The sequence below is a fragment of the Salvelinus fontinalis genome, chromosome 1, assembly GCF_029448725.1.
Source record: "Salvelinus fontinalis isolate EN_2023a chromosome 1, ASM2944872v1, whole genome shotgun sequence".
Lineage (NCBI taxonomy): Eukaryota > Metazoa > Chordata > Actinopteri > Salmoniformes > Salmonidae > Salvelinus > Salvelinus fontinalis.
The window spans coordinates 39,980,922-39,994,899 of NC_074665.1; the positions used below are offsets into that span (position 1 = coordinate 39,980,922).

Sequence of the window (13,978 nt, forward strand, 5' to 3'; positions counted from 1 at the left end):
GTGCGCAAGGTACTTGGACGACTGTTGGAGCATGACCTGTATGTCAAGGCTGATAAATGCGTGTTCTTTCAGCAGGCCGTCTCCTTCCTAGGGTATCGCATTTCCACATCAGGGGTGGAGATGGAGAGTGACCGCATTACAGCCGTGTGTAATTGGCCGACTCCCACCACGGTAAAGGAGGTGCAGCGATTTTTAGGGTTTGCCAATTACTACCGGAGATTTATCCGGGGTTTTGGCCAGGTTGCTGCGCCCATTACCTCACTGCTGTTGGGGGGTCCTGTAAGGTTGCAGTGGTCGGCTGAGGCGGACAGGGCTTTTGGGAAGCTACGGGCTCTGTTTACCTCGGCTCCAGTGCCTGGCCCATCCAGATCCCTCTTTGGCATTCATAGTGGAGGTGGACACGTCCGAGGCTGGGATAGGAGCCGTGCTCTCACAGCGCTCGGGCACGCCACCGAAACTCCACTCCTGTGCTTTCTTCTCGAAGAAGCTCAGCCCAGCGGAGCGTAATTGTGATGTGGGGGACGGGGAGTTGTTGGCTGTGGTTAAAGCGTTGAAGGCTTGGAGACATTGTCTTGAGGGGGCTAAACACCCTTTCCTCATCTGGACTGACCACCGCAACCTGGAGTACATCCGGGCAGCAGTGGATTTCCTAACAGATCTTCGTCCCTCACAGGGAAACACCACGATCCTGGTCGTTGTGGATCGTTTTTCTAAGTCATGTTGTCTCCTCCCTCTGCCTGGTCTCCCTACAGCCCTACAGACTGCAGAGGCCCTGTTTACACACGTCTTCCGGCACTACGGGGTGCCTGAGGATATAGTGTCAGATCGAGGTCCCCAGTGCACGTCGAGAGTTTGGAAGGCATTCATGGAACTTCTGGGGGTCTCGATCAGCCTTACCTCAGGTTTTCACACCGAGAGTAACGGGCAGGTAGAGAAAGTCGACCAGGATGTGAGCAGGTTTCTGCGGTCCTATTGCCAGGACCGGCCGGGGGAGTGGGCAGCGTTCGTGCCCTGGGCCGAGATGGCACAGAACTCGCTTCGCCACTCCTCCACTAACCTCTCCCACTGTCAGTGCGTATTGGGGTACCAGCCGGCACCGTGGCATCAGGGTCAGACCGAGACTCCTGCGGTGGACGACTGGCAGAGGAGACATGGGAGGCCGCCCGTGTCCATCTCCAGCGAGCTGTGCGTCGCCAGAAAGCCAGCGCGGACTGTCACCGCAGTGAGACCGGGGGTCCGGGTCTTGCTCTCGACCCGTAACCTGCCCCTCCGCCTGCCCTGCCGGAAGCTGGGTCCGCGGTTTGTGGGGCCATTTAAAGTCCTGAGGAGGGTGAACGAGGTATGTTACAAATTATATTTTCCCTCTGATTATCGTATTAACCCCTCGTTCCATGTGTCTCTCCTCTGGCCGGTGGTGGCTGGTCCGATCCAGGAATCTGAGGTGCGGGAGGTTCCTCCGCCCCCTTTGGACATCAAGATGTTTTGGATCCTGAACTGCTGCGGGAGTTTCACCGTCGCCCCTCGGCGTGCCGCTGGAGCCGCGCGTCGAGGGGGGCGGGGGGGGGGGGGGGGTACTGTCACAACTTCCGCCGAAGTTGACTCTCCTTGTTCGGGTTTTCATATATCCATTTGTCTTGTCTTGTTCCATACACACCTAGTTTTCATTTCCCCAATCAATCTACTTGTATTTAACCCTCTGTTTCCCATCATGTTTTGTGTGTAATTGTTTCATGTTATTGTGGTGTTATATTACGCACTTTACTTTTGTTATGTTCCGTGTTTTGAGCGCGTTTGATTTATGTAGTGCTCTCGTTTTCGGAACTAAAATAAAAGTGTGCCTGTTTACATCACTCTACTCTCCTGCACCTGACTTTGCCTCTAATACACCCGTTGACAAAGAGCTTTCATTGCCTGCTTATATGCTCCCTTTATTTATCCTACAGTTCTGACGTGGTGTACAGGGAAAATACTGTAAGAGCAGCCCATGTTCTGCATTCTGTAACAGTCGTTTTCCTCCTCGTCTGAAGAGGAGCATGGATCGGACCAAAACGCAGCGTAGGTTGAATACATAATGATTTATTAAAGAAAGGACGAACACGAAAAAACACTTGATAAACTACAAAACAATAAACGACGTTAAACAACTTCTTATGGCTGCAAGGGGCAGTATTGAGTAGCCAGTTAAATCGTGCCCATTTCAAACGGCCTCCTACTCAATTCTTGCTCGTACAATATGCATATTATTATTACTATTGGATAGAAAACACTCTCTAGTTTCTAAAACCGTTTGAATTATTTCTCTGAGTGAAACAGAACTCATTCTGCAGCACATTTCCTGACCAGGAAGTGGAATGTCAGAAATCGATGCTCTGTTCAACTTCATGCCTACACATAGGCAATGAACGTAAGAGTCTACGTACACTTCATACACCTTCCCCTGGTTGTCAAGAGGCGGTGAGAGAAGAAATTTCATGTTTATCTTGGTCTGAGGTGGAATTAAAGCTCTTTGTATGATGTGACCGTCCATTTCCTGTTTCTGGAGCGTGCGAAAGAGGACATGGATTTGCCTTCTGTTTAGCTGTTGTTATGGACGACTAACATCTCCGGTTTAGATTTTATTTGATACATGTGACCATATCATCGTAAAGTATGTTTTTTCAATATAGTTTAATCAGATTATTGAAATTTTTTCGGGAGTTTTGCCGTGTTCCGTTCTCTGACTTTGTTGACGTTGGAGAGATCCGTGCCACTTGGCAAGTGCCCATGCTAAATCAAGAGGGAAATTTGCCGTTCCAGATCCAAACAACGACTGTTCTGGACAAAGGACACCTTGTCCAACATTCTGACGGAAGATCACCAAAAGTAAGAAACATTTTATGATGCTATTCTAATATCTGTCGTGCATGTGAACTGGTCGTCGGCGCCCAAGTGTTTCTGGCTATTGTGGCTACGCTAATATAACGCTATATTGTGTTTTCGCTGTAAAACACTTGATAAATCAGAAATATTGTCTGGAATCACAAGATGCCTGTCTTTCAATTGCTGTACACTATGTATTTTTCAGAAATGTTTTATGATGAGTATTTAGTTATTTGGCGTTGGTGTCTGTAATTTTTCTGTCTGCTTTCGGTGCAATTTCTGACTGTAGCTGCAATGTAAACTATGATTTATACCTGAAATATGCACATTTTTCTAACAAGACATATGCTATACAATAAATATGTTATCAGACTGTCATCTGATGAAGTTGTTTCTTGGTTCGTGGCTATTTATATCTTTATTTGGTCGAATTTGTGATGGCTACTGATGGAGTAAGAAAAGTGGTGTCTTTTGCTAACGTGGTTAGCTAATAGATTTACATATTGTGTCTTCCCTGTAAAACATTTTAAAAATCGGACATGTTGGCTTGATTCACAAGATGTGTACCTTTCATATGCTGTGTTGGACTTGTTCATGTGTGAAAGTTAAATATTTAAAAAATATATATTTAGAAATTCGCGCCCTGCACTTGAGCTGGATGTTGTCGTAAGTGTACCGACGTTGGGCTGCAGCCAAAACAGGTTAAACCTGTCTAGGACTGGGGTGCCGCTAGCGGCACACCCCCCCCACCCCCACTGAAAAGGCAGAGCCGCGAAATTCAAAAAAAATGTTTTTTTTAAATATTTAACTTTCACACATTAAAGTCCAATACAGCTAATGAAAGACACAGATCTTGTGAATCCAGCCAACATGTCCGATTTTTAAAATGTTTTACAGGGAAGACACAATATGTAAAGATGTAAATCTATTAGCTAAACACATTAGCATAATCCACCATCTTTTCTTTGTCCACCAACACCAGTAGCTATCACCAATTCGGCTAAACTAAGATATTGATAGCCACTAACCAAGAAAAAAGCTCATCAGATGACAGTCTGATAACATATTTATGGTATAGGATAGGTTTTGTTAGAAAAATGTGCATATTTCAGGTAGATGTCATAGTTTACAATTGCACCCACCGTCACAAATGGACTAGAATAAATACAATGAGCAACGTGTTTACCTAACTACTAATCATCAAACATTTCGTAAAAATACACAGCATACACTAATCGAAAGACACAGATCCTGTGAATACAGACAATATTTCAGATTTTCTAAGTGTCTTACAGCGAAAACACAATAAATCGTTATATTAGCATAGCACATGTGCAAACATTACACCAGCATTGATTCTAGCCAAAGAGAGCGATAACGTAAACATCGCCAAAATATATTAATTTTTTCACTAACCTTCTCAGAATTCTTCAGATGACACTCCTGTAACATCACATTACAACATACATATACAGTTTGTTCGAAAATGTGCATATTTAGCCACCAAAATCATGGTTAGACAATGAGAAAAGTAGCCCAGCTGGTCAGAAAATGTCCTGCGCCACATTAGACAGTGATCTAGTCGTATACATAAATACTCATAAACGTGACTAAAAAATACAGGGTGGACAGCGATTGATAGACAATTTAATTCTTAATACAATCGCGGAATTACATTTTTTAAATTATCCTTACTTTTCAATACAGTTTGCGCCAAGCGAAGCTACGTCAAACAAGATGGCGTCCTAAGCCATTAACATTTTGACAGAAACACGATTTATCTTAATAAATTGTTCCTACTTTGAGCTGTTCTTCCATCAGAATCTTGGTCAAAGAATCCTTTCTTGGGTCTAATCGTCTTTTGGTCGAAAGCTGTCCTCTTGCCATGTAGAAATGCCCATTGCGTTCGGCATGAACTGGAAGCGTGCCCAGAGATTCACAGTGTCTCAGAAATAAATGTCCCAAAATCGCACTAAACGGGTATAAATTGCTATAAAACGGTTTAAATTAACTACCTTATGATGTTTTTAATTCCTATAACGAGTAGAAACATGACCTGAGAAATATTACTGGCTCCACTAATGCTTGGAAAAAGAACGGGTCGGTGCCCACCGTGCGTCCGACGCAGCAGGAAAGGAGTGCCTACCTACACGTGTTTTTCATTTATAGTGGCTGTGATTGCGCAATCCACACCATTCAAATCGTCATCACGTAAAGGCATCCAGGGGAAGACGTAAGCAGTGTCCGTATACTCATAGCAAGAACAGTGGCCTTTAAACTGACTCCAGAACAGGGGCCAAAATGTGTGAAATCTGACTCCATGTCAGGGAAATTGCTGTAGAATGAGTTCTGTTCCACTCAGAGACAAAATTTCAACGGCTATAGAAACTATAGACTGTTTTCTATCCAATAATAATAATAATATGCATATTGTACGATCAAGAATTTTGTAGGAAGCCGTTTCAAAAATTACACGATTTCCATAAATAGTGACAACAGCACCCCCTAGCCTCAACAGGTTAACAGACCTGAACTTGAGAACATATAACAAGAACGCACGAACAGGAAAGAACACATGAACAGGAAGGAAAACACGAACGAACGAAACAGTCCCGTGTGGCACAAACACTGACACAGGAACAATCACCCACAAACAAACAGTGAGAACAGCCTACCTTAACCTGTCTAGGATCAGCGTGGCGCTAGCGGCACACCCCCCCCCCCCCCACTGAAAAACCAGTGCCGCGAAATTCAAAAAAAATATTTTTTTTAAATATTTAACTTTCACACATTAAAGTCCAATACAGCTAATGAAAGACACAGATCTTATGAATCCAGTCAACATTTCCGATTTTTAAAATGTTTTACAGGGAAGACACAATATGTAAAGATGTACATCTATTACCTAAAAACACATTAGCATATTCCACCATCTTTTATTTGTCCACCAACACCAGTAGCCATCACCAATTCGGCTAAACTAAGATATTTATAGCCCCTAACCAACAAAAAAACTCATTAGATGACAGTCTGATAACATATTTATGGTATGGGATAGGTTTTGTTAGAAAAAAGTGCATATTTCAGGTATATGGCATAGTTTACAATTGCACCCACCATCACAAATGGACTAGAATAATTACAATGAGCAACGTGTTTACCTAACTACTAATCATCAAACATTTCGTAAAAATACACAGCATACACGAATCGAAAGACACAGATCCTGTGAATACAGACAATATTTCAGATTTTCTAAGTGTCTTACAGCGAAAACACAATAAATCGTTATATTAGCTTAGCACATAGCAATTAGCAGCCCAGCATTGATTCTAGCCAAAGTGAGCGATAAAAGTCAACATCGCCAAAAGATATTAATTTTTTCACTAACCTTCTCAGAATTCTTCCGATGACACTCCTGTAACATCACATTACAACATGCATATACAGTTTGATCGAAAATGTTTATATTTAGCCACCAAAATCATGGTTAGACAATGTGAAATGTAGACAAGCTGGTAAAGAAAACGTCCTTGCGCCACTTAGACAGTGATCTACTCTTATACATAAATACTCATAAACGTGACTAAAAAATATAGGGTGGACAGGGATTGATAGACAATTTAATTCTTAATACAATTGCGTTATTACATTTTTTAATTTATCCTTACTTTTCAATACAGTTTGCGCCAAGCGAAGCTACGTCAAAAAACATGGCGTCCTAAGCCACTAAAATGTTTCGACAGAAACACGATTTATCATAATAAAAATGTCCTACCTTGAGCTGTTCTTCCATCAGTATCTTGGGCAAAGGATCCTTTCTTGGGAGAAATCGTCTTTTGGTGGAAAGCTGTCCTCTTGCCATGTGGAAATGTCAACTACGTTCGGGATGAACTGAAAAGCGCACCCAACTTTTCACATCGTTGCAAAAATAAATGTCCCAAAATCGCACTAAACGGATATAAATTGCTATAAAACGCTTTAAATTAACTACTTTGTGATGTTTGTAACTCCTATAACGAGTGAAAAGATGACCGGAGAAATATAACAGGCTAAACTAACGCTTGGAACAGGAGAGGGTCGGTGTCTTCCACGCGCGTTACGCAGCAAGAAAAGACTTGCTAGCTAAAGGTTTTTTTCATTTGTAGGGCCTGTGAACGAGCAATCGAGCCCGTTGGAATCGTCATCACGTAAAGGCATCCAGGGGAAGACGTAAGAAGTGTCCGTATAGTCATAGCAACGACAGAGCCCTTTTAAATGACTTCAGAAAAGTGGCCAACGTTTCTCAAATCTGACTCCATGTCAGGGAAATTGCTGTAGAATGGGCTCTGTTCCACTTAGAGACAAAATTTCAACTCCTATAGAAACTATAGACTGTTTTCTATCCAATAATAATAATAATATGCATATTGTACGATCAAGGATTTTGTGGGAAGCCGTTTAAAAAATTAGCCACATTAGCATAAATAGTCTAAACAGCGCCCCCATCCCCAACAGGTTAATATGGTTCTCAATCAGAGGAAACGTAAAACACCTGCCCCTAATTGAGAACCATATCAGGCTAATACATTGAACCCAACATAGAAACACATAACATAGAATGCCCACCCCAACTCACGCCCTGACCATACTAAACTAAGACAAAATAAAGGAAATAAGTTCAGGAACGTGACACATTCTGTCAATGTACATTTCAAAAGTGCTGAACATATAGTTATATTGACTACTTTCATCTTAGCTTGCTCATTAATGTCTTAATCAAAATTACGGAATGCCTCTTATCCGCTCATCGTTCCCTTATGCCATAGTTGTACATGTCAAATTTACGTAGGAACCACATTTGTCAGCCATATCATAAGTCATTATCATATCATAAGTCAGCCATATCAGCTATATTTTAAAAAAAGGCAGTAAACGAAGCTGAATTAACTGTTTCGCTGCCAGACAAGGCTCTGCTGATAGCCAGATGTAGCGGTGGTAAGGATTCACTCCGTTGGGCTGGAAAGAAAGCTTTGCTGTTGGGACAGCTTTATGTAGGCCCAAACCGTTTGTGCGCCCCGCATGTCACCATTATAGTGAAATGAATGCATTGTTTAGTTGTGTAGTGGCTTTGCTGGCATGCATCCCCAATTTTTGGGGGGAGTTTGCCCCTCCAAGATTTACATGCTAAAATCGTCACTGCTCTGTACGTTACTAACCAATTCATAGCTTCCTCCAGGAGGAAGCTTTGTATCATCAGTAGCCTACAGAGTAATATGAGAAGAATGCAATTGCTAAACTTATGTAGATATATAAACAAAGTGTTTTGATAACTTTCAAGTGTGGCAGTTCCACACTTCACATAATACAGTAGAAGCAGTGTTCTGCTAATATATCAATGTGCAAATATTATACCTTCCTGTATGCTGTACCTTTTGGTTACTGGCCCAACGCTCTTAACCACTAGGCTACCAGCCACAAGGACATCAGTCACATAAACCTGACGTGTTCTCACCTCGTCATGGTAAGGTTGTATACTGGTCGTAAGATTACTTTTTCAAACACTTCTATTTAACAACCAGATAAATACATATTTACCTAGTTGTAATCTGGTTATGTGACACCCCCTCAACATCTCCTCAAACTGAAACTTTTTAACCGGAAAATAATGTTTTTATGATGTTCCAAGACCCATTTTGCCTGCTGGGACTATATATTAACTCCAAACCTCAGGTCTCACCTGAAATCCCATGGGAAAGAGACTTGACTAAATGTTATTCTCTGTGAAGTCTCCACCCATGTCATAGAATATGTAGTCTATATACAGACCTCATTCGCAATGCCTTGCATAACTGACATCAGCCGCCATGCACAGCATCTCCTGATTTATACATACATTAATGGAGTTTTATATTCAACTAAAGCCAGTCGAGATGAAAATCTTGCCCTAGGGTTAGGCTAGCGGATCTTCATCTCACTTCGTCACAGTGTCTAACAATTAAGAATGAATATCGTTGATTTCCAGTAAGCAATTTTTTTTTCTTCTAAATGTGGTATTTTCAACAGCAAAACTGGCGCCAATTTTGTCCATAGGTTTGTTGTTCACGTCAAAATGAAGGTGTTCAGTTGCCTTACTGTAAACGCTTTTGTTTGGATCATATTCTATGTTTCAATGCCAAAGTGTAATTCAGACAAACACTTGTGACGTTCAAATAATGAATTCATATTGACAGAGAACACTGATGGGTTTGATCATTTACTTGTTGCATGAATAAACTCAAACACCCCTTTTTCATGACAAAATTTCAATCAATTAGTAATACATTTCCATTCCGTCTTGTGTACTGCTACTAACTGTAAATGATGTGAAAATATACAGAAGTATGTGCTTTATTAATAAACCAATAGGATATTTATGTCCTGGATATCAAATTCCTTATGAAAATGCAATCAAAGGAAAAGTAAGCAAGAAACTACATTAATGCATCGACACAAACGTAAAGCAAATATATGCATGCAAGCACACACACTTACTAACACACTCGTTCACACAAAATGAAAATAAGTAACTTTTGATTTTTTTAAATGTCCCTGGAGTAATAGCCTAAATAATGCCACCAACTCCCTTTCCTTCTCTACTCGCTCTCTCTCTCTGTATGTCCCTCTTATTCCCTCCTCTCTCTCTCCCTCCCCTCTCTCTCACAAACACTCCTCTCTCCCTCCCTCCCCTCTCACTCAAACACTCTCTCTTATTCCCACTCCTCTCTCTCTATCTTCCCTACCTCTCCTTTCCTCCCTCTCCTCTCTCTGTCCATGGTATGTCCTGCAGTCTCTCTTCTGCACTTGCAGCAGTGCTCATATCGTCACTTATCTAAATGGGATCTTGGCCTCGCTATCTGATACAGGCAGACAGGAGGTGAGAGCTTCCCGGTTTCCTCCTCTCTCCCTCCTCCATATTTGTTTTCCAAAACAGGGATATGTTGTCTACAGTCACAGCGTTTGCCTAAGATGCTTTCGTGTCCCCCGCGTTCAGCTGAGAAACAGGACCCATCATAGAGCCACAGAGATAGCAGCAACCATTTTTTTATGACACTAATATCAAGTGCGTGGATGCTGCAGGAGCAGAGATTCTTATTGCGTTAATGCACAAGTCAAAGATAAAGATGAGACGGAAATCAAGTGCCTCCAGATTTCTATTCAGTCCCTCCAGGATTCCGTGATTCTGAGATAGCATTTTTGTTTGCTAAATCAACAATTCCCTGCATATTGTGCGAGGCTCTTGGACATTTTACCGAGCACCACACTATTTCTGCATAAACCAGTAAAATCTTTGCAATATTATAGCATAAAAGTGCAATATTATAGCATCGCAGCGCAAAAAGAGAGCTCTGCACATTTACTGCATAATATGTTTCATTCAAGAAATACGTCAACAAACTAATTGGAGAAAATCATTGCATATTGCCATGCAAAATGTCAGAATTGGCACATCTAAATAAAGCATTTATGCCCGCAAATATCACAGAAAATCCCACAAGAAATCCTGGAGGGACTGGCTAATGAATGCCACAGTGTGAATGCCATTACGTTGCATGAGTGCCTCCTTTCATACCGTTAGAGGAGATCATCTTTATACGGCACATATTTAGACTATGGTTTATACAAAGTAGCCTTTTGTGGGGGTTTTCTTATTCAGCAGCAATACATGAATGTATGGTAATTGGGCACCAGCTCCACCAGCACTCCAGTGCCATTTGCTAGATAGAACAAACGCTTGAGCTCTTGTGAAACATTTGTTCCATTTGCACACACAGACACAAACACACCCTCCCTTTAAGATAAACAGACTTACGTGTTCTGAAGCGGTGGTGTGGGCGTGTGGTTGGACCTTTCACAGAGCGTCCAGGGTTCCAGCGCCCGGTGGGCTTGGCTGGGGGAGATGGCGGAGAAGTGGGTGATTGCACCTTGGTTGTGGCTTTGGTAGTTGTTGATGTTGGACTAGGTCGTGAGTTCGGGGGGTCCTTATCCTTACGACCGTTTCCCGTGTTGCCATTCTGCTGTACCGTGGTGCTGTGCGGTGTCACCTCTTTACCCCCGGGCAGGACAAGTCGAGTGGTGCGGGTAGTGGTGGTGGTGCCCATCACGTGGGTGCCACTGCCGATCCGGTTGTGGAGGTGCGGGGCCGAGTGGTTGGAGGGCGGCACAAATCGAGTTCTCGGGGCTGGGGCCGTGCCATCGGACGCTAGAGGGTTGGTGGTGGAAGTCGTGGTCATAGTGTCTGGTCGTTTGGGCAGGGCGCTGGGTTCATAGAGAAAGATGGGATCCTGCCCTATGCCCTTGGCATCCACCAGGTCCGTGGGCAGATAGTCTTGAATGGAGCCCACTACAATCCATTTAAGCAGCATTAGACTGAGGCCAAGGCCCACAAAGCCCATCACCAAGGGCACCGCACACAGCCAGGTCTGCTGGCGGGACCACATGGCACAGGGCCCACAGCGAAGAGGCCCCGGGGCCCGAGGAGAGGCCTGTTCGTCCCCGGGTTCCTCCAGGGTCATGGCCCCCAGAGTGCTCGTTCCTGAGTGCTCACTCATCCTGCCGATGCCGTCAAAGTTCAGGGGTCAAACCGGAGGCCCAATGACAAAAGGGCATGAACGAGACAGGGGATGGGGAACAGAACCAACAGTGGGCATCTTACCAATGCACCTACACAAAATGTCTACATTTATACCCACACACACATAGACACAAGAGGGCACCCACAGACACGTACAAGTAATTACAAGCCAAGCAGCTCACGAGGATGCACACGTAAGCAAATATACACTCCCTCTGGCGCAGAGCTAGCTAAGTACACACACAAACAAACACACAAACAAACAGACACACAGGTTGGACATGGATAGGTGAGGGTGCTAAACGGAGGGGGCGAGCCTCGCTGTAGTTAGGTGGTAACGAAACAACGGTAAATCCCAAGATACTTCACTCCCGTATGAGGAAAAAAGCTGAAGAAAAAGGTAGGCAGGAGGACATCGATCAACGGTGTGGCAAGCTTCAGACCATAGCTGTAAATCCTGTGTGTGTGTCAATGAGAAACAAACCTCCTCTGCGGCGCCAACTCACTGCTTCTCAATGGCACTCTGATCCACGGCCCTCGATTCCTTTTCCTCTGTGGCTTTGAAGGGGTTGCCCTCTTTTTATTTCTCAGGTGTTTTATATAGGCTCCAGTCCAGAGGCTTCCTCTACAGTCTTCTTCCCTGCCTTGGGTCAGCCTCCCCCTTGCTGTTCTTCCAGGCAGCCCTGTGCAGCGTTGTTTCAGCTGTAGTGGTGAACGGTAATCCTGCATGAAGAGAGCCAGTGGAACTGGAGAGAGAGTGGGGGAGAGGATCTGTCGGGATGTGGCTGGTGGGGCGGAAGAGGTGGGGGGTAAATCCAACTGATCCCCATCCAATCCCTTTCCCCTCAGATCTCCCGGACTGTCCGTCTTTCTCCAGCTGTCTGTCCACCGCCTGTCATTGTGGTAGAAAAATATGAAAGCCTTGGCTGCTGGTTTGCTACATCAGTCCGCTACATTCCCACATTGCCGACGGAGGTGAGAGTGGGAGAGTGAGCGACAGAAAGGGAAAGAGAGAGAGCGAGAAAGAGGAGGGGAGGGGGAAGAGTGCTGCTCTGAAAAACTGATGCGGCTGCTGTTCTTGAAGGCTGCCTACTGGGAGAGATAGAAAGATTTGCTCACTCCGCTGTGAGTGATGTGGCTCCACGGCTCCCGACCAGCGCTTTCCTCCCTTTCACTCACAGCAGGATTCCAGACTGACAAACAACAACTGCCCCATCCCTTCACCGACACACTGCATGCGTGCGCCCTTGTAAGCTTTTGCTTGTGAAAGCGAGACAGAGGCAGAGGCCACACTGCCTTCCCTATCACTGTTAAATGAGAGAGAGGGAGAGAGAGAGAGAGAGAGAGGGCAGAGATTCTGAGAGTAAGCTCTGCAGCAGCAGCAGCAGCATAGACAAGGCGTACAACACACCGTGTGGAGGAGAGAAGAGCTGCCACAGACACACCCCAGGAAACAGAGAGAGGGAGGGACGGAAGAAGTGGAGGAGGAGAGAGAGGGAGAGGTAGTGAGGTGCTACATTCCCCCGATCTAACACCAGCAGTGCGGGAGAGAAACAAACCAAACATTCGGCTCATAATTTATGGGTGGGTTAAAGCCTCCTTCAACCTTATCTTAAGTATTTTTTTGTATTTTCTTATGATCCCCATTAGCTGTTGTTGAAGCAGCTGCTGCTCTTTCTGGGATCCACAAAACACATAAAACATGACATAATACAGAACATCAATAGAGAAGAACAGCTCAAAGATTGAACTACACAAATATAAAATAACTAACGTCCTACTGACACAGGACTGAGAGAAATAGAGATACCCATTACTCTAGGCCTACATCCAAATACATTAATATATGACATTTTCATATATTCTATTTACATTCAGTGGCATCTATCAGTTACATATGCCTACAAGTTATGTAGGTCGGATAGGGAAGAGGCATTGTGCTGTGCTGTTGTTTTATTTGTTTTTAAGCTAATTTGGTTGTTTACTTGAGTAATTTGAGATGGAAGGGAGTTCCATGTGATCATGGCTCAATCATGCAGTCAGTCTCTCCTATACTTTGAGCCAAGAGACACTTGCATGCCTACTGTTGACAGCTGTGTGTACATTGAAGGGCCAGACGTGCTGCTCTGTTCTGGGCCAGCTGCAGCTTTCTAGGTCCTTCTTTGCAGCACTTGACCATATCACTGGGCAGTAGTCAAGATTAGATCAAACAAATGCCTAAAGGACTTGTTTGGTCGACTGTTGTGTTAAATATGCTGAGACAAACCTCTAAAATCAAAATAAATAAAATAAAAATTTGTTACATGCGATTAATACAAAAGGTTACCAAGAAATGCTTACTTACAAGCCCTTAACCAACAACTCAGAGTTTTTTTTAAAAGTAAGCAAGAAAATATTAGCAAAAAAAATAATAAAATATTTAATATACTAAAGTAAAACAAGTAACACAATAAAATAAAAATAACAAGGCTATATATAGGGGGTACCAGTACCGAGTCCATGTACGGGGGTACAGGTTAGTCAAGG

General features: G+C 43.6%; 1 protein-coding gene across 1 annotated transcript in view; it reads right to left on the minus strand.

Annotated features, from left to right (window-relative positions):
• Positions 1–12,867, minus strand: part of LOC129854182 (pro-neuregulin-3, membrane-bound isoform-like) — a 414,443-nt gene extending 401,576 nt beyond the window's left edge. Inside the window, exon 1 of the mRNA XM_055920970.1 lies at positions 10,691–12,867. Within this exon, the coding sequence (XP_055776945.1) occupies positions 10,691–11,429 (739 nt within the window). The 5' untranslated portion in view covers positions 11,430–12,867. The remainder of the gene's footprint in view (positions 1–10,690) is intronic.
• Positions 12,868–13,978: the final 1,111 nt, after the last annotated feature.